Source organism: Stegodyphus dumicola, chromosome 4 (assembly GCF_044657685.1).
Source record: "Stegodyphus dumicola isolate Sdum_Otavi_A_Nest chromosome 4, ASM4465768v1".
NCBI classification, from domain to species: Eukaryota; Metazoa; Arthropoda; class Arachnida; order Araneae; family Eresidae; genus Stegodyphus; species Stegodyphus dumicola.
In genome coordinates, this window is record NC_140771.1 from 104,104,161 (window position 1) to 104,125,181 (window position 21,021).

General features: G+C 32.1%; 1 protein-coding gene across 1 annotated transcript in view; it reads right to left on the reverse strand.

Moving 5' to 3' along the window:
• Positions 1 to 4,656: 4,656 nt before the first annotated feature.
• LOC118193277 (homeobox protein SIX6-like) overlaps positions 4,657 to 21,021 on the reverse strand; it is a 121,052-nt gene continuing 104,687 nt past the window's right edge. The window contains exon 2 of the mRNA XM_035364330.2: positions 4,657 to 16,740. Coding sequence (XP_035220221.1) covers positions 16,272 to 16,740 — 469 coding nt within the window. The 3' untranslated portion in view covers positions 4,657 to 16,271. The remainder of the gene's footprint in view (positions 16,741 to 21,021) is intronic.

Genomic DNA, 21,021 nt, shown 5'->3' on the forward strand with positions numbered 1-21,021 from the left:
TGTCGCTTCATACCTTTTCATTTGATCACCCCTTGTAAGATTATTTATTATTGCCTTATTTTCCAATTGCTCATTATTGCAGAATTTATTACTTTATTGCAGATTTCTTCAATTATTCATAACAAAACGCTTAAGGAGGCCTATCCCGCAAGGCTTAAGAATGAGGCTTAATAAAAAGAATAAAAGCTTAGTAACGGTTCTCATTTACATTTAGACTATTTCTCCAACGACGTAAACAAAAATGAGCTCCGATACCTTAGATACCTTGAAGATTTTCATAAAAGTATTCCTCTCTTCTGTTACCATTTATTATTTATAAAATTTCTAATATTTTTTTTATCATTATTCGGCTTTTTAAAACATTTTTTAACATTTTATACTGCTGAATAAAAATGAAATCTATTCTTCACTCACACTTGCCAGTTTTAAGGAAACCAAGGATTAAATTCACATATGCTTTCTCCTGAATCAAGACCTTACTTATATATACAGCTTTTATAAAGAGAACCCAGTTTCTATATGAAGTAGAGGCAAAGTGCCTATCAAGATTTCACAAGTAATATTTTTTTCGATTATTTTGTCCCATGAGGCATAATGTTTCCATGTAAATAGATTTTTTATGCTGCAGTTATTATCTGTTTCTCAATAACTTCATTTGCATAAAAAAATATTTGTGCAGCTCCATTGAAATTGTACTGCTGATGTTAGAGCCTTTAAATCAGGGCAGGTATTATAAGTGAATATTTTGATGTGATGCTTGAATTTATCATTAGTAATTCATGTTCATAGCAGAATCTACAGGAATAGATAGAAATTCATTCACATTCACAGGGGGAGGGGTAAAACAGCCTTTGAGCCTATTTAGGAAGAATAAATATAATTTCTGAAGTTTTGAAAATTGCATGATATTTTAAAGTCTATCATTATGCCTTTTCCATCATTAAATTGAGATTACATATATATATATAATGTTGTATGATCTTAAATACATTTAGTGCGAAAACAAGTTACTACTACATATATAAATTTACTGCTTAAGAACGGCAGAATATTTTCTGATCCTAGAAGGAGAAAGACGCATTTCTTAAATACACCGAGTTCTACGACAACACAGCCATACCACAATGTCATCTTATGTTTCAGTATCGCAGTGTTAGTCATCTACATATTAAATTCAGCCATGTTAATTTTTTTTAACTTAAGGAATAAATTTTTTGCGAGCACCTAACACGTGTCAAAAGAAAACTGCCTGTAATATAGTGCAGTACAGTACTTTCTGGACTGTTTTTCATTGAGAGTCTCAATTACAGTTACACGTGGTCAAATCAAACGGTGTTTCCATTATTTTGTAGGTGTTGAATTTAAAGTAATATTTTTAATGTTGTAACATGTCTTGTAATATAATATTTTTGTATATGTACTAAAAAGTTCATTCGTGTACAAAATAGAGATTTTGTACATTACGTCGAGTTTCTGAAAAAAAAAAGCACAGGACAGATTTTTTGTAGGTTAGTATGAATATGCATTTACATCAGAGAAAGAGATGTACAATTGAAAAGTCATTTCAATTGTACATCTGGCCTGTCCATACGGGTGATATCCTCCGATTGAAGGCATTCGCTTACGACGTTTGCACGGCGAGGACGAGCGTTGTCATCCATAAACACAAATTGTGCGCCCATGGCGCCCATAACAAACGTACATGTTGTTCCAGAATGACGTCCCGATAGATTTGGTTTGTCATGGTTTCAATTTGAACATGCAGGTCAGTACTGGAACCCAGAACAATTCCACCCCAAGCGAGCACTCCTGCACCACCGTAACAGTGTCGTTCAATGATGTTTTCTTGGTGGTAACGGGTACCTAGAGCTCTCCATATGAACGTCCGGCGAGAATCAGACTGCAAGCTAAACCTGGACTCGTCGGAAAACATCACACAAGCCCACTGTTGCGTTGTCCACAATGCATGCTCTCTACTCCAGGCTAACCGCAGGCGACAGTGAGTTGCAGTAAGTGGAACGCATCTGACAGGTCTACGATCATATAGACCAGTCTGACTTAAGCGTCTGTACACGGTCTGCCTTGAAATTGTAGTACCAGCGGCTGAAGAGCTGACGAGACAGGTCTGAGGTTGTGCTCCGCCTGTTTCTTTTGGCAGTAACTGCCAAATACCGGTCCTCATTCAGCGTTGTAACTCTGGGGCGACCTGTGCTGTAACGTCTACTCACATTACCATCATCTTGGAATCGTTGCCAAAGCCTGGAGATAACACTCTGGGCAGTTCCAAGTTCGTCTGATACTTCCAGTTGGGTACGCCCACATTCCAGACGGCCGGTAATTCTACCACGTAAAAAATCATCCAATTGCGTCCTTTGTGTCATAACAATTCGGTTATTGCACTGAAATGCCTATAAAGCGCCTGCGAACAATTTTACTTCTTTGCCTGTATTCCTTATATATCACTCTCTTACACTCTCGTCATTGTGACGTACCATCGGTGTCATCTGGTTACTTCCTGAAATTTGCGTATGATTCTTGAAGATGTGTGTAGTGATTTACAGGTGATATATTTATTTTAGAGTTCGATTTCCGCGTGACTCCGAATTATAGTTTATGGACACGAGTGTAGTATCCCCTACCTGTACCTTGCAAATTTTGGTAGGAGCTCTTCCCGTGGACTTAGATTAAGAGTCCAAAGTACACTGGTTAATGCACTATCAAGACGACTAGGTGATGGATGATCTAACAATCACACATCATGTGATAGAAAAGGAACTTACACGGATGAGACGGTATCCAGCAGAGGTATTTAAATTCAGATGGACTCGAAAAGTCCAAGTCACAAGGGAGTGGCTATTTTCACCGATGGCTCGAAGAACACGGACCAAGTGGGTGTAGACTTTGTTGCGTATAAAGGCGGCTATAACATAAATTGATGGAAAATCAAGCTCAGCAGCCACAGCACAATGTTCCAGGCAGAGGCGCTCGCTCTAAGATAGGCGATCCTATGGGGAAGTGACTTCATAAAGAGCACTCATTGCAACGGAGCTCTGAGAACGTATACAGACAGTCAAAGTGTCTTAAAAGAGCTGAAGAAGACAAGTGCAAGAGCTCTTTTAATCGGAGCAATACAAGAGATTATAAACTCTGAAAGAAATGAGTGCCCAGTAGAATTGAACTGGGGAAGAGGACACACAGCCGTTGACAGGCACGAAGCTGCTGATAGGGTAGCAAAAAATGCGTCAAAGAAAGAAAAGATGCAGTGGATGCTGATCTTCCAATCTCTAGAAAAGTGGTTAAACAGCTTGTTCTAGTTATAAAGTGATGGAACAATGGCAGGACAAATGGGAAGAAGCCAACAAAGGCAGCTTACCTTCCAGAATTTCCTGAAAGTATTATTAAAGAGGATCATGTCTGATAGACTCCTTATGCAACTTCTAACGAATCATGGGAAGTTTCTTTTTATCTTCCACCACAATGTAAGGTGCGGCTCTCGCACTACAGCAGAACTGGCTGATGCGAAGCATTACATCTGGAGATGTCCACTACTTTCGGAAATCAGGAAGAAGTTCTTACCATACAACGTTTCTTCCTTGACGAAGGCAAAACTGGCTTATGATGTGAAATGTGCCATTGGACTCAAAAGATTATGGATACTATACTCCAAACAGAAGACGAGATAATTGTAGAATAAATGTCTTTCAATCTGTATAACATATTATAAAAGAGCATCTATACATCTGTGTATAATGTATATATTGTAAATATTTCTTTTCATTTTTGTTTTATGCATATACTTGATTTAATAAAAGACCAGTGGGTCCATAAACGATGTTGACGAGGTAGACAAATCTTCCAGAGAGAGTTGCATGTCCGCCGTGCTCTTTGCCTTAACAGGCCGCGTAATACTAGAGAACGATCGGTAGTTGTCTTAGCCTTTTTCGGCAAGAGGTGTCAAAATTTCTTCCCTGGCATTGTTCTTAAGTGAACGAGGCGGATAAATAAAATTTAGTTAGTTTATCTGATATTGACGATAGCTTAATGCACATATTTATGAAATGAGTTTACCATATTTAGAAATGCTATTCAAAAATCGCGCTTTATTTAGTCCTCAGTAATAGTCGTAATGTTATGCAAAAGTAGTTGTTTTCGGCATTCTATTATTAGTCGGTACAGCTCATTACTTGACAAATGTCCAGTTGAGGCTGTTTTGCTTAATTCTAATTAATGTGCTAATTATCTAGATGCATCCTGATTAATATCAATAATTTCTTCGTAAAGAATTCCTCTTCGGGATATCATCAACTGGACAACACCGCACCAGAATACCTCTAACTTTTATACTACAGCTTAAGGAGAATTCAAATTAGAGTGTAACCTTCGAATGGCGCTTTTTAACATTTGATCTCAATGAGAATTTATAAAACAACTGAAAGTATCAGCCTGGACTCCCAAATCTGTACCAACAACTACAGATGTATTAACGGCAGGTGCTATTTTCTAATCAGTAAAATCAAAGGATAAACGAATCATAACTTAGACGTTAGACTGCTGCTATTAGAACAAAATAGGGACCAGTGCGTTAATGGATACAAGTGTCAACATTTTTACTTTCGAGTGTATTTTAATCGAATGTAAGAAATAAAACAAACAATATTCTGAACAAACACATTTTTTATTTTCAAAAACATTCTCACAGACGTTTTTTATTAGAAGAATGCAAGTTGAAACGGTGACGTATATTTCTGTGCATTGTTTCAAAAAACAAACAGAAGTGCTGCAAAATATTTAAGCCATTTTCTCAATTACTTTTAAGACATGATGTGTGATTCAGAATATTAAAAATCTCTATATTTAATGAGATCTTTCACTACCTATAGTTCATTTATCTTTATTATGCTTTAATTGTTGACATTTTATATTACGGAATTTAGAAATCGATATAAAGTATACAATTCAAAAACATTACATGAAATGAAAGAAATATTTTGCAACACTTACTAGGATCGAGAATGAACAATTTTGTAAACTATGTTTACACACTAATATCCATGAAAATAAGAAATGCCCATTTCTTCTATGTACATAACGATGATAATAATAATAATAATTGTTATTATTACAGCTTTGAAGACTTGAAAAGGAAAATCTGACTACAGTCAACTGCTGAAATCCAACAATTAGCTTAAAAACTACAAACATATTAGAAACGATTAGTTTTTTATACAAAATTATAAACAGAAACGGCAGTTCCACTTTTTTAATAAATTTTGTTTTTACAATATGGCAGTCATGTTTCTCAATGCTGTTATAAAGGACATTAAATAAAAAAAGTTTCAATAATATTGAACTTATCGTACAATAAATTTCCTTGCAGAAATTAAAAATGGGCTATTAATTATTAATTGTTTTGGAGGGGGAATAAATTCCTGTAACAAAAAAATTGGAAACCGAAACTAAAACTGATTTACAAAGATAAAATAATTACTTAATTCTTTAAAATGTATGGAAAACAAATTCATCTTTTCCACTTTAATCTCTGTGACTATCGCGCACACACACACATACACACGCACACAAAATAATGCCTCAAAATTTATCTCATATTTATATATATATTTATATATATTATTTACATAAACAAAAAGTAATATTCATTATAACCTTCTCTGTGAGAGAAAGCATTTCGACTGCGTGCATGAAAATGTCCAAATTTCATACTTGAATACAAAATTTATGCTGAAATATTTGAAATTACACGAAAGTTATATTAATTCATTAGAAACAATTCTCAGGTTTGGCAATAAATATATTGAATAGGAAAACAAGATAAATGAATGTCTTTCAAAAGAAAGTTTTGATAAGAATTTTAAAAAAAAAAAGCTATTAGTCTGGTTTGCTCCGAGTAAATACGAAACTGGTAGAGATTTTGCTTTTCGATAACATGCAAACGTGGGCTGATCATTATTAAGAATATTTCTTGCTCTGCCATTTTATTTATTGAAGTTCGAATTAATGGTACACTTGTTTTGCTTACATCTATAAATTTTTACATAATTAATAAGCATTATTAATTAATCAATACAGAAAACGGATAAGATAAACCTTAGAGGTGCAATATATAACAACAAACAAAAATGACTTGCTGTAGCAATATAGCAAATAAAAAACAACATGAATTTTCATTGTGAATTTCTGAATAGTTTTGGTACAAAAACCACCTTTTTTTAAAAGATATATCTTGAAAATGTGCAATAATTCTGTTCAGAAATGTATAGCAATCTTTAAAATTCACACATTCTAGAATGCAGCTATTTACAATAGCATTTTAACAAATTAATTCTGAAATTAGAAATGAAAAACGCATTTTTAAAGCAATTTTTTCACAATTTTAACTAAAATTCAATTACTTTAGTAAATTTTAAAACATTTAAATAAGGAGAAACGTTTATAGAGAGAAAATAGGGGAATCCAAAAAAGTTTCCAAAATCAGCTGATTTTTAACATAAATATGAATTAAATTTATATAAAAATACAAATTTTACATTAAATTTATATTCTTGATTCCGTATTAATTTGACAGCTGTAGTAAAATTTTGTCAAATACAAGAAATAGGAATTCATTTTGTCAGATATACAGAAGCTTACTGTTACTGAAGAGTACAATATTTGATCTAAATCTAATGAACTTTTGTAGTTGCTTTGCTTTCAGTCTAAATCTTCCATTTATTAACTTTATGGAGCAAATCTAATGTAAATCTCAAATGAATCTTAAAATTAATTTTATAAATGAAAAGATTTCATTTAAACAAAAAATATTAAAATTAAATATTTCGTAAGATATTTTAAAATCATTCGGTGTAAAATCTTTGTTTCTTACAAGTATAAGAGAGTTATTTTCTCAGAAAATCGTAACTGAACCATTTATAGAAGAATAAACTTTAAGCTAAACCTTTGTGTTAGGTTGTAGAACTTTTGCATATCTAGTTATGCTGTGTAACTAAATACGCAAAAGTTCGACTTAGCGTAAAAAATTCAGTGAAAAGTATACAAAAATAATTTGTTTTATTGTAATATACTAATAAAGCAAGCATAACGTAATACTTTTCATTAAAAATATGTAAAGAGGAAACATGTAAAGATTAAAAACATGTAAACAGTACATGTAAGAGAGATTAGAATTCCAAGTCTTTTTTTTTTTTTTTTCTTTCTTTTTTACATGATACTGAAAAACATTTTTGGATACCATTTAGATTACATAGATACACACCCAAGCTTTAAATTCGAAATTTTGCTTAAGAATGCAGCATCTGATTCCTAGCCACTTATGCTAACATTTTTTTAGTACTTATATTTCAAGAGAAATGCTAACACCGTTTGTCAGTTATCAGATCGTATGTATGATGCATTCTTTCCATTTTGAGAAGCGAATGAATAAAAACCTTCTTTCACTTACTGCTTTTATTTCAGACAGTGGAGGTTAACAGATTAAGGCAAAGCACATGAGAGCTATCTACCTGAAGGAGTTCTGAACAAAATAAAGCCAGATTTTATATTTATAACTAGCATAAATGTTCTCTCTGTTACTACTAATAAATAACTGATTAGCACTAAATGATTGTTATTGTAAACTAAATTAGTAGCAATATTATAATTCTTCTTTTTATAAATGCATTAATATATATGACATACGATATATGACATACTTATATATGACTTATATATGACATACGATTTTTTAAACATATTAAAAAATCGAATTCTGAATGCTGACATAATTGACGATATTCACGTTTTCTAGTTATTAAATTGATTATTTACTAATTTATATTTATTTATGAACAAGACACCGTGCAAATTTAGGTGCAGAAAAGGCGAAAGTGCACCTGGCAAGTTTTGGGAAATAATTTTTTTAAATAATTGCAAATTATTTTTAAAAATTATTTTCCCCATTCATGCTTAAAATTTTCTAAAATTAATCATCATCTAATAGCATAACTCGCAATTTTAATATTATCCCACTCACTACTAATTTATAATTACCATTTCTAAACAAATTTTCCATATTTATAAATTTCAAAGAAAAAAGCCTTTTTCTCCATAAGGGTAATAATAAAGACTGAATAGGGAAAGAAAGAAAAAAAAAATGTTGTCGCTGAAAGAGAAAGGAGACAGGAGACAAAAATGATATGCAAATTACATATATATTACCCAAAGAAGGAGCGAAGGCTGACCAACAAGGCTATTAAGAGTGTTATGTCTAGTATTTAAGGGAGATAAAATAAAGAATTTTAACTCTATCTCGTAGAAGAGTTAAAATTCTTTATTTTATCTCAAACGTCTCAAACTTTCAAACGTCTGAGTCTGTTAAAGGCCATTTACTGCAACCTATGACGCGACTTATAGTTTACGACTTGCGTGGTTACACGCATGGTTAATTTTGAGACCATTTTCCCATAAAAACTAAATGGTACGTTAAATTGCCGTGTTGTGAATGCCTGCGTTTTCTAGCAAAATAAAAGTAAAGTGATATTTTCCCACTGATATTCTTTCTTGTGATTTTTCTCGCAGTCACTTGCTTATGATCGTAAAATTATCTGCAATGCTCAAGAGCTGATAATTTTATTTAGAAGGCAATTTTACAGTCATTGATAATTATGGTTATATTAAAGGCCAGTATGAGAAGCATACCAGAAAAGTATTTGTTAACCGACACATTTGATTTTCAAAGACGCAGAAATTTAATTTTGTGTCGGACATGCGAAATGTCTATTTCGGAATAAATTTTTATTTACAATGACAGTTTCTTGTAATCACAATATATGTGTTAATGTTTTTACGAAAGAAAAAGAGTCGAAAAACATTTATGAATGGCACTCCATTTTAATCCCAGCTATTAAGCAATAAAGCAATTAATATACGTTTGGTTATTAAATGCCGCAAATGCTATAACTGACGGTTATATTAAAAAATTTGTGAGCAGGGAATGAGTTGAATTAAGACGTAAGCTTTCTGATTTTGATCTTTTCCCATATAAGAGAAATTCAAAAGCTAAATTATAAAATTATTTAAAATATCCAGAAATATGTAATACGAGCAAACGCCATTCCTTTTCCCCATTTATCAAGAGTAATTAGAAAACAAAACGGATTTTCAAAAATTAAATTGCGTGTCAGTGATAGTTGAGATAATCAATATTCCAAAGACGTGATTTTGTCATTTTGCTTACAATTCTTGAAAGAGTGAAATTGCGTGATTATAATAAGTAGATTTCAGCCCCTTTATTAAGGTTATTATTTTTATTAGAACTATTTATTTTGGAAGCGTTCAAAAGTCTTATAATACATCTATATCATTTCCCTAACTTTTTAGACGCTAGAACAGAGCCCGAGTAATTTGCATAATATGGTAGAAAAGCATAAAAGCAATTTTTTCGAATGAAAATCTTCCGAGTTAGAAAAGCATCTGTTCAAACTGACAAAGCATAGATGTTATTTTACATCTATTGCCGAGACAACAGCTGCGTGAGCAAAGTTGCTGGACTGAGTAATAGATAGGATTATGAACTCACGTTGATGGAATTATACCTGAAAATGCTGGACATTTTTCTCACTATTTGTATTCGTTATATTAAGAGTAAAAACAAAATAGTTAAACTTACATTCGCTAGATATAAAAATTTGCAATAACATATTTTCTTCCTGTTTATACAATTAATTTACTTCACCACAAAACAGATCTGACTCCTAAGAAGTAATTAGAAGTTTTTCTTACTTTTGCACTGTATTCAATTATTTCAGGAAGTAACTAGTTATATTCTTGAAGGAAATCAGTAACAACATCAAGAAAGAAAAAAAAATATTTAAAAACAATGATAAGATGCATAGTATTAGTAATTACTATTTAGAAGATTGTATATTAGGTTCGAGGCCTATGATACTGAAAAACTCATTTCTGGTTACTTGTTACTTATGGCAAAACGGAGATCAAAATTGCACAGTATAACGATACGAATTCACCAAAGTAGGCAGAGAAAAGAACCATTGAGTATTATTCCCTTAACGCACATTAGCTTTAATCTGAAGCTTTAAGTAAATTAACCGCTCAAAATTATTGAACAATACAAACAAATGTCTAAAATATATGCTCGCATACATTTCTCTGAAATTTTTAATGTTTTTCAGCCAAAACATTATATGCATAAAAAGCAAGAAAAATATAGAAAAGCGGGACATGCAATACATGCAGGGCAAACGTAAGAATACGCACACAAAGAGTTAAACACATCATCTTATGTTTTCTTGTGTAGATGAATCAAAATAGCATCATATTCTTTTTTGTATATATGCATTTGATTACGTTATATTGTTTTATTATTCTTAATTTATTACTCAATACTAATAATACGTAATTTATTTATCATTTTATATTTACTTACGCGATACTCATGTTACGTATGTTAAAAAAAAAATCATTTAATCTCTCCTTCCGAAATCTGCATTTTCTGTGATGCTACGTATTTGTTCCTGCATGTTTCAAGGACATCCACTTGTTTACAGGGAAAGAGAGTGGTGCTAAATTAATCATTATTTAATTCGGTGAGTTTTCCCGGCATGACATTATCATTTACGTTTGATTTTTTTTAAATTTAGCAATGTATACATATTAGTCAAAATTGTAGTCTGCGAACAATGCTGTAACAGGTAGGGACTACATGTATTTTTCCCATTATAAATTTTCTTTTTTAAAACAGAATTACGATATTCAATTACACACATGCAGCTGCAAATCAGCTGCATCTGGGTCAAAACCTAAGCTAACTATAAACAACTACTGCAGTCGCTGTTTAACCTGATCGTGGTTAATGTTATCATTCGGATATTGTTAACAAATTGTCGAAGTCATGCCCACTTGTATACGAAAACGTTAAAAATGCATCCTCTACTGGGATTAGCAAGGTGGTTAATGTTATCAAAATATTATAATATTAATTTTTTAAACTGAAGTAAAGTCCTCAAATAAAACTTAAAATAACCAATAATGTCGAAATAGAATGCCTAAATTGTTAAATGACAAAGTTTTTTTATCCAAGTAATGGAATAAAAGCCACTTTAGCAAAATAACATGAATTGTGAGGAGTTTAACGCTTGGGCGAATACTGGTGGTGGGGGGGGGGAAAGTTCCAAAAAACATTTTATGATAAGCTTTCTCTAGAAGATGATGAAAAGGAGAATTGTTTACAAACGCTGAGATGAGGGATGTCCTACCCTTATTAAGATTATGGGGTACAGGGTCACTCAAATAATATCCGGAAATGAATATAAACAGTTCATAAATGAACTTTACCGTAAAACTTGAAGACAATTAACTATTAATCACGTTTTTCTTACTTAATATGTTGATATTTTGAAGGATATCTTATTGCTTAATATTATCATTCGGTTAATATCAAAATAGCCATGGACAAACTTGATCATATTAAACTATCGCCCTCCGTAAAGAATCTGACGTAGATATGACTAGTTTGGTTATCTGTTTCCAGCATAAACTGCACGTGTGTGAAACAGATCGCATTATCGAAGAAAATTCATTGCATTGGATCTTTCATTTGGGAAAACTACATAATATGTTCCAATTAACAGAACGAAGAACTTTAGGAAGAAATTCCTTCCAAAAGTATAAAGAATAAAAATAATTTAACAGAGAAAAGAAAAATAGCAACGGTTATGCTAATAAGAACCAAAATAAAAATATAGTAGCTACTGTAACGATAAAAATATAAACTTATTTTAAATAAAAATGTAATACGTGCTATTGCATTTTGGTCTGTCTGCATTTAAATAAATTACCTGAAGTTTATGAATTTGTAGTAAATTAAATAATAAACATTTTTATTCTCAATTTTATGATACATTTGTTAAAAATTCCAGTGCCACCAAAGTTTTCATTTGTATCCACTGCCTTTATGGCTTTAGAAAGTAGAAACCATTATAAAATCAATTCATTTATTATCAATAAAGACATGCAAAGAATCAGAAACAAATTAATTATAACACTTTCGGAATGTGCATATTGGTAGGTAATTCAGGAAACTGCAACGCGAAATAATCTTGTCATTCGTGCATTTCAATATACATATTCAACTTACAGATGCAACAAACCAAAATAAATAGACGATTAGTTTCTACTAGGTAACCTCATTCCCTGACTGGCCCCTCGGGACAGGAGGGAGACAGATTGGGAGATAATTCATGCCCAATTAAGCACTCGTGACTCCCAGCCACCACTGCGTGCACCCTGGAATTATAACTTCCTGATAGCCCATTCGCAGACAGCTGATGACAATTGGACTTTCTTCAACAGAAGATAAAATTGAAAAATTGAGAACTGAAATGAGCTGTGCATGGTGGGTGACTGCACGAAATGTTGTTATTTTCGAAAACTGTACACACTAGAGCACATCCTACTGAGGGTATTGAGTATAATTGTGACAGAAATTACCATGGAACATTTCGAGGGCAAATAGTCTATTTTAAAATGGAAATTAGAGTCGTTTTATTCATTATGTCGTAATTTTATTCCTTTAAAGCTTTTCCTTGCTCAGGGAGACGAGCATTCTAAACTGAATATTCTAAATGAATTCAATTAAATTTTGTAAAAATTTAACAATTATCTTTTTATTCAAGTGAGTAATGCCCTACCATATGATTCTGAAGTTTCATCGGAATTTTATAAGATCACTAAGGTAACTAAATAAAAATAAAGTTATGCTGTTTAATGAACAATAGTAAAATATAGTAACAATTGTAAACATTTTACTAGTAGTAAAACGTAGCTACAAATCTGAGTGTATGCATCACATATGCGGGGAATATAATTTTATCTAGACCTCTGTATAATATTTTAAAATAGTAAACATTTAAGTTTAAAAAAAAAAAAACCAAAACCTAAATTACACGCTTTAAGCTGCAGTAAGTTGGTGACAATTAAATTCGAAATACATGTAAAGCAAATTCAAATACCATACTCAATCGGAATAAAATCATATTGAGTTGGGTAAAAGAGAAAAAAAAAATTGGCACAAATAATCGCAATATGTGAGTAGTTTTCTCGGAGATGGAAAACAAATTTTAAGAAGAAGAAAAAAATAAATAAATAGCTAATTCATGTTATCTACGCTGTTCTGTCTGCATTCTAATGACTGATTTTTTGTAAAATTTGCAGTATTAGAGAATAAATGTACTTATTTTATGCTTCGGTACAAAAAGAATGATAGAATGAATAGCGACTTTACACTATGTTCTTAGGTTTTAAAAGGTTCAATTAAAAGCTTCTTGAACAAACTGAATATTTTAGTACTGGAGTGATTTCACGTTTCGTCTCACTACAGTGATATTCGGAACAGAAGAATGAATGAAATGTGCATAGAGAAATACTAGAATACTGTGACCTTGCTTACTCACGAACAGCAATATCACCATCAAGTAACATGCTGGGTGTAAATTCGTTCTCATCTCAACGCAACCGGAAAAACGCATCCAGACAATTGCTTTCCCAACACCTTCGATTTACTAGGAAATTCAAAACTGCTGAAACGTGAGACAAGAGTTTTATCGGAAGTTGAAATACAGCTTTTAAATGGCTTCCACATTCGCTGCTTGAACGCTCACTGGAAGTATTTATCGCACCCTTAGCTAAACAGGTATGGATGACACGTCGTCGCGAAATGCATTACGAGCAACGGCGCAGGAGCGAGAATCGGTTGCCTTCGCTCATAATTGGAAAAGGCTTTTTATTTATTAGTTTTTATAGATTTTTAAAATCGGTGTTTTTCACCGGGAGGAAATGACAAGCATATCCCGCGTCACTTGGACAAGACATTTTAACAGGCGGCCGCCCAAGCGATTACAATTTTGTTACGATTAATCGATCGGTTTCGATTCAGTGATGGCTGGGATGAACTCATGACGATGTGTCTCCTGACAAGTGTATGAAGTTTTTAAAAGATCGAAAACAATGCGTCGTGAAAGGGGAGTACATAAAATACATAAACAAATATGAATAAAATACGAAAATATAAATTATTTCTTAAAAATTTGTCATCTATTCCTCACTTTGATTTATTTTATTTATTTGTTTTGATGAAGTTAAGAAATGCTTTGGAAAATACTAAAGGCGCAAAATCCTGAAGAAAAAGAAAAATTTTAAAAAATTACATTTTTCGATGCGTGCCCTTCCTACTCCATGGCGTAAATTTGTAATTACAGATGGGATCATCCCTGAGAGCTATTCTCGCATCAAAAGTTTATTTCAGCAGAAATTTTCGGAAATATTTCAATTAAAGCAAGACCTACTCCAGGGTATGATCAATTAGAAATCATTTGAAAGTTCTAGTAACTGATTTATAATTCTGTCTTGAAATAACTAATCCGGATGTACAATAAATCAGTTATCATCCTTGTAATATTGAAAAGGCAAAACATCTAATATGAAATAAATTATTAATTATCAGTTTAGCTTTAACTTAATTTAGCTTTTTTTTAACCCTAGTTAACTTCTGCATGTAATCTAAATGGATCCAATAGTTTTCGAAAAATCAAATGTCTTATAATCAGACTATGTATCAAGAAGGATAATAATGATGATGAGCAGGATCATAAAAATTAGATTTAAAAAGACTTTGTAAAAAAGATTATGATTAGTAAATTTAGGAACTTAAAATAAAATCTTTATAATACTTTAAATGACAGAGTATACTTCTATTTATATTTATCAAAGTATTGTATTCTGATATTTTTAAGGTCAGTTTCTCGATCATTTCAAAAAATAATGTAATTGATTAAGTACCAAATAAACTACTCAGAAAATATCAATGGTGGTTAAGAATAATTGCAAAATAAATAAAACGTAAACATAAATTGAAGTTTTTAAGTGGAACTATACTGAAAATAGATATTTAATTAAAAAAATTTCTAAACTCCTAATGTTAACGAATAAGAAAATTGCATAGTAAAAGTATAGCAAAATTTGTATATTGATTAAGAACTTTCCTAGTATTTTTTAATTTATTATAATTTAAAAAAATTAAATTTTTTTCTCAGTATTAGAATTTGCATATTTCCTTTAACATACCTATATCAAATTAAAGTCACGCTGTACCTTATCAGTTATAACATATTTATTTGTGCGCAAAATAATCTCGTGATTTAAAATACAAATGTTAAATAAATCATGAATATTATTTCTTTAGACATTTGAGATAAGTGAGGGATTTAAAAAAAGATATAGTTTTTTAACTAAATGTGCAACATACATTTTTAACAAAAAGATAATTCTTCTGCAGCCTCACAAACTGGGTTTCTAATTCTTTTTGTTCATTTTGAGCCCACAATGAATTAAAATTAAGTATAAATTTTATATAAGTAATGATCCATTATATACCAAAAAAAAGAATTATTATTCCTTTAACTTATTTTAAAGTGTACACATTTTAAATATCTATTTAATAATCTTGAAAGTGAATAATACTAAAGAAGAAAAAAGATCTCTGAATATAATTCTATAATACATTGCCAAATTTTCTCAGTCATTGTTTCATAGGTATTATATTACATTTAAAAAATACAGCAGATGCGAAAGCAAATAACCACCGGATGAAATTTAACAAAACTGAATGAAGAAATATGAATAGCGATTTAATTTAGCGAATAGGAAAATTTCAAGAAAAATGCTAGGCACGAGTGTATTCACACACACACTGGAAAAGGACCGAGTCCCTCATAGCATAGTTCACAAAAAGAAAAATAATCTGAGATGAGTTGAAACATGTTTTTAATATTTTTTAAGCTTTTAAGTGATGCTCTTATCATATAAGTGCAACTATTAAATCTAGACAACCAGAAAGAAATATTCAGTTTCCTGTCCAAAGATTTTTACCTTCTTTTTCCTAAGATGCCAACCTAAAAATAAAAAAATGTTTAAAGGGGAGGAGGAATATGACGCTGGAGTGAAAACTGGTTTCCAAGCAACAAATTTCATCGCATTTCAAAATTGGTTTTTTGCAAATCAAACCTCGAAGAAACTTCTAGCGATGACGAATAATAATACTATCAGTCACATCAATCACATTGTCCATCATGGATCACACTGACAAAATTTTCACTGTCTGTTGTGGACTCGATCCTCACCGGTGCCTAAAAGTGGGAAAACGGTAAATTTATATATTTATATATGAATTCATATGTGATAATTATTCACTTTTTATATCAAGGTCACTGCTGCGGTGGCCTGTGGTGGTTGTGATGATTATGATGGCTGTGGTTATTGCCTGTGTGATGCCCATGGTGAGGCGAAGGACTTCGGCTAGAATCGGAAGTTGTCGAAACGGCAGCCGGACTACTCGGGGGCGCGCTACTCCCGCAAAGGCTCCCGAAACTCCCGTTCGTGTTGTCTTCATCATCGTCGAGGATGTTGACCCTTTCATCGTCATCGTCACAGCGAGCGGACGCTCCGCTACTGCCGTCGACACGCCGGTGGTGGTGGTGGTGGTGGTGCTTGGAGTCTGTGCCTCCGCCGCCGGTCGATGAGCCGTTGTTGCCGCCGCTACTCCCGTTCATCGATGGGCTGCCGCCGTGTAAGTGATGGTGGCCGCCGAGGATGCTAGAGCTCACCGAGCTGTTGTTGCTCCCGCCATTCGATTGCTGTTTCAAGTGCTGCTGCTGCATCTGTTGCTGTAGCAATCTGAAAGAAAGTCAGTGTTACAAATAAATAAATAAAATTCAACGTTACAAAAAAAAATAATATACCATTTACTACTACTAAACTATTGATACCTTTACAAGGATTTTGAATTCAATTGTTCGGAAAACTTTCACTGCATTATTAATATATTTTTTCCCCAAAACTCCTTCTGATTTAGAAATAATTAAATACATTTCAAAGTTAATATCCGTGATTTAAATTATCTTAAAAATTTAATTCCTTAACTTCAAGTTAATTATTTGAATATGTCGATTATATTTATCAAATCTTACAAGAAATTAGTTTATTAGAAAAAGTTATGAGAATAATTTTTAAAAAAAGTGTTAATATAAGGCGAAGTTTTTTTCTCTTAAAGTGCTTTTCTAAAAATCATCTTACACTTCTTAGGTTGCATTTTACCATTTAAAAACGTATCAAGGTAATTAATTTACCGCTTTTTCTAGGTTATTATCCGAAAAAAGTGCATATTTACTTAGTTTTACCTAAGAGTCAACCGTTAAATTATCTGTATTGTGAACATACGCCATTTAGTTACCGTTCTGGTACGGAAATGATAATAATTTTTTTGTCATTATAGTATTATTATCATTATTATAATTTCTAAGATAACATATTATTAAACAATTTACAATATACTATGTATTTACATTTGTGATGAACTAATATTACGGCTTTGAGGGTAGTGCCTAAATAATTCAACATGCAATAACTCTTAATCTCTTCACATTTCATATGAGATATCATTAAAATCCATTTTCAATATAGGTTTAATTTTTTATCTTATAAAGAGTGTCCATGAGTTTTTTAAATATATATTAATCAAGATGACACACTGCGGTAAAAGAGCAGTTGCTTAATAACTTATACATTTATTATAATAAATATTTTCTTATTGTAACTTATTAAAATTACTGCTACACGTAGAATCACAATTCTGTTTCAGAACTTAACATATGTTGAAATCTGTGCAAAATGTGTTTACATCTGATTTTTTATTCAAAAGTTTCTATTTAAATCTACTTAATATACAGGTAACGAATTTTTCTATAGTAAAACGTCACAAAATTCAACTTTAGCGTAAATTTCAAATGAAAAGACTGAGTGCAGGGCAGACTATGACCTTTCTATTTCGAAAGCATCTTCTGTGCTTAATATGCTTAATATTTCAACCAAAACTGTATCTGAAGTTTCTTCACATTTCATACAGTCAGCGGCCTGAACAAACTCTTCAGATATACTCCTACTTAATACGAAAAGAATAATTGAAAGAATAATTGAGTCTGTAGTATTATAGTTTAGAACGTCAAACAATGCCCTATGCAAAAGTATGCTCAAGAAAGAGCACTGAATAACTATCCAGAAGTTTCTAGTCAGATAATTAAAATGAAACTATTAACGTCGGCTGGATCATCTAGGCTTGTAACGTCATCTGCCATTGTAAATACATACAAAATTATTGTTTCTAACGTATAGAAAGCTGAACTAGAAAAAATTCATAATAAAATTCTTTGAAGGTTATAAATAGGTAAAGGTTAGATTTATTGATTTAACGACAGAAAGAATTTTATGGACATTAAAAGTCTTCAAAAAGTCTAATTCTTCAGGTGACTGACTTTTTAAAACAGTGGACACAGAAAATTGCTTATTTTTCCAACCAGCAATAGTACACAGTAATAATAATGCAAGTAATTTATTAATTTCTTCTCTTTTTTTTTCCCCTCTTGTATAAGGTTAATGTGAAATTTCACGACCTGCGCTTTTTTAGTCTATGTATATCCAACCAGACTGCCACGGAATATTACTTCACGAATATATATATAATACATCTGAGTTAATTTTTGAGGATAAAACCCTTTATCATTAGCTTTAAAAGAAACTGATTATTATTTTCTTTCTTTCAGGTTTCCAACAATAGATGGCACAGATTATTTCATTTACTATCATTTCCTGGATGTTCCTTTATGTTCGCAGCTAAACACATGTTTTTCATTCTCCTTTTCACACTGGCAGCTGAAAAAGCGAATACTGTATGACTTTCGAAGCTGCCATACTATATGACTTTCGAATTTTTCTGACAGTATGCGAATTTCTGCTAATAGTTTTATTCCTTTCGGCTTAAGTTTATTTCGCGTATCATTTTATACAGAGTGACCAAGACAAACTGAACGCAAAGCAAGCAAGGAACACATGAACTGTAAGGCCCGAGATTAACATGTATATTATGTGGCCTAAGATAAATCGAACCGGTCATGGTGGACTTCAGTTGCTTTGATTTCGATTCGGCTTTGGCCACCCGACAGGTACAGGTAGAAGCTAGGCCAGCACCCCTGTAGTACCACCGGTGATGGAGGTATTGCCGAACCTAGCAAATTAGTAAACTTCTGCCTCAGTTTCGAGAGAGAACACCCGGAGGGCGGTTGAAGAGTCTCCCACCCTGTTTCCCCATCACCAATCTCTTGGGAGGACTTTCGGCTTGTCATCTAGTTTGAGATCCCCATGCCGTCTATGCATTTTCCGCGTACAAAAATCCATTAGACCCTGGGATTCGTACCCGGGCCCATCGGTAAGGCAGTTACTGTCACTAACAACTGTACCGGCTTAACGGCGGGACCACTCAACACTATTCACAAAACTTTTCAAAGACCTCATTGCCCCAAAACTTAATGTTTACTTGAGAGTTTAAAATGGACGCAACCAAAATAAGTACACCTATATAAAATTTTCTGTGAGAAAATTTCCCAAGACCTTCAACATACTTTGTTGTAACTATTAATGAGAAAATTCTTTTCCAAACGTAAGTAAAACGCTACAGTCGAGATAAAATTAACACCATTAAGCAAGAAGGTGCGTTTGTGTTCGATAACTTCTTGTCGATTTCCTTCTTTCATTAAATAATCAATGCGTTAATGATTTTAAAAAGTCATTAAAGTTAATGAGGTGCCCATCCACATGGATTGGGTTGCTGCCAATCAAATAGTTTTCTATGCTTGTTGCATGAATATTTCATAGGTTGTGCTTTTTTCCCTTCATTTTTTCAATAAAATAAGTTTAGAAGTACACTACTTTTGATAAAGTAACTTTACTTTCATACTTGTATGCATCAAATATCACATTAACTATGGATATACTTACGCATCCATCCAGACAAGTTCTTATAATTTATCATAGGTAAGATGATAATTTTATCTCCTTTCCTGTTTTCTTAAAGAAGCTTCTAATAAATCTCACAAAGTTTTCAGCTCGGAAAATTGATTTATATATGCTTAAACAAAAGTTTTAAAAGATAATTAATAATATAAAAATCCTTTGCAAAATAATAACATATCTAATAATGATACAAAATTTTCTATTCAGAAATTTAACTTAAAATACACTTTTACAGAAATCAAATCTGTTAAGCTGCTTTTACTAACTGCAGCCCACTAGTTAGTTTTTATTAGTGCAACCAGTAGTATACCGCACGGACACTTGAGCGGTAATGTCTCTGTAGACTGGTAATTCTACCTGAATTCGAATCTAGATGAGCGGGATGGCTGTATGGAGGTTTGACGATTTTCCCTGTTTTAATGTAGTTACAGTCCATTTTTTCTTAAAAAGTCCTTCCCGAAAGCCTCTCTTCTCAGCGGGAGACAGCCCTCGACTTGCTTTGCCTCAATCAATCAACTTAACCTAACCTTTAATAAAGGCGCATGTGTCTAAATATGATAATTTATGGTTAGTCAATAAAGTCTGCGTACATCAAGATAAGTAATATCAACTACAAATTTTAAGGTGCGAAAAGGGTAGTTTCTTAAAGTTTTATTTTTTAAATATTTAGTTTCAATAAGGGACTTTGAAATTATTTAACTGTAATATTTTCATATCTAATAATTTATGCACACTAATTTTTAAAAAATAAGTGGCCAGAAATCAAAGCCAATAAAGTTTGCGTACAACGCGAAGGAGGCGGGGAAATTCTTATCTAACTTTTAAACTTCAAACTTGAGAATGCAAAGAAGGTTACACTTTCAAGGTCATTGACTTTCGAAGCAAATTTCACGTTGATTGGAAGTTGCTATTTCTATTTTCTTTGACGAAAATGACAACCAATAAAGAAATTCCTTTAGTTACGAGACAACTAATTATCAAATTGAGAGATGAAGGTAAAAATCTTCGTTATATTGGTAAAACCATTGGAATACCATTTTCTAGTGTGCAAAGAGTTATTCAAAACTATCTTGACACTGGTAGTCTTGCTGTAAAACCAAGATGTGGGAGACC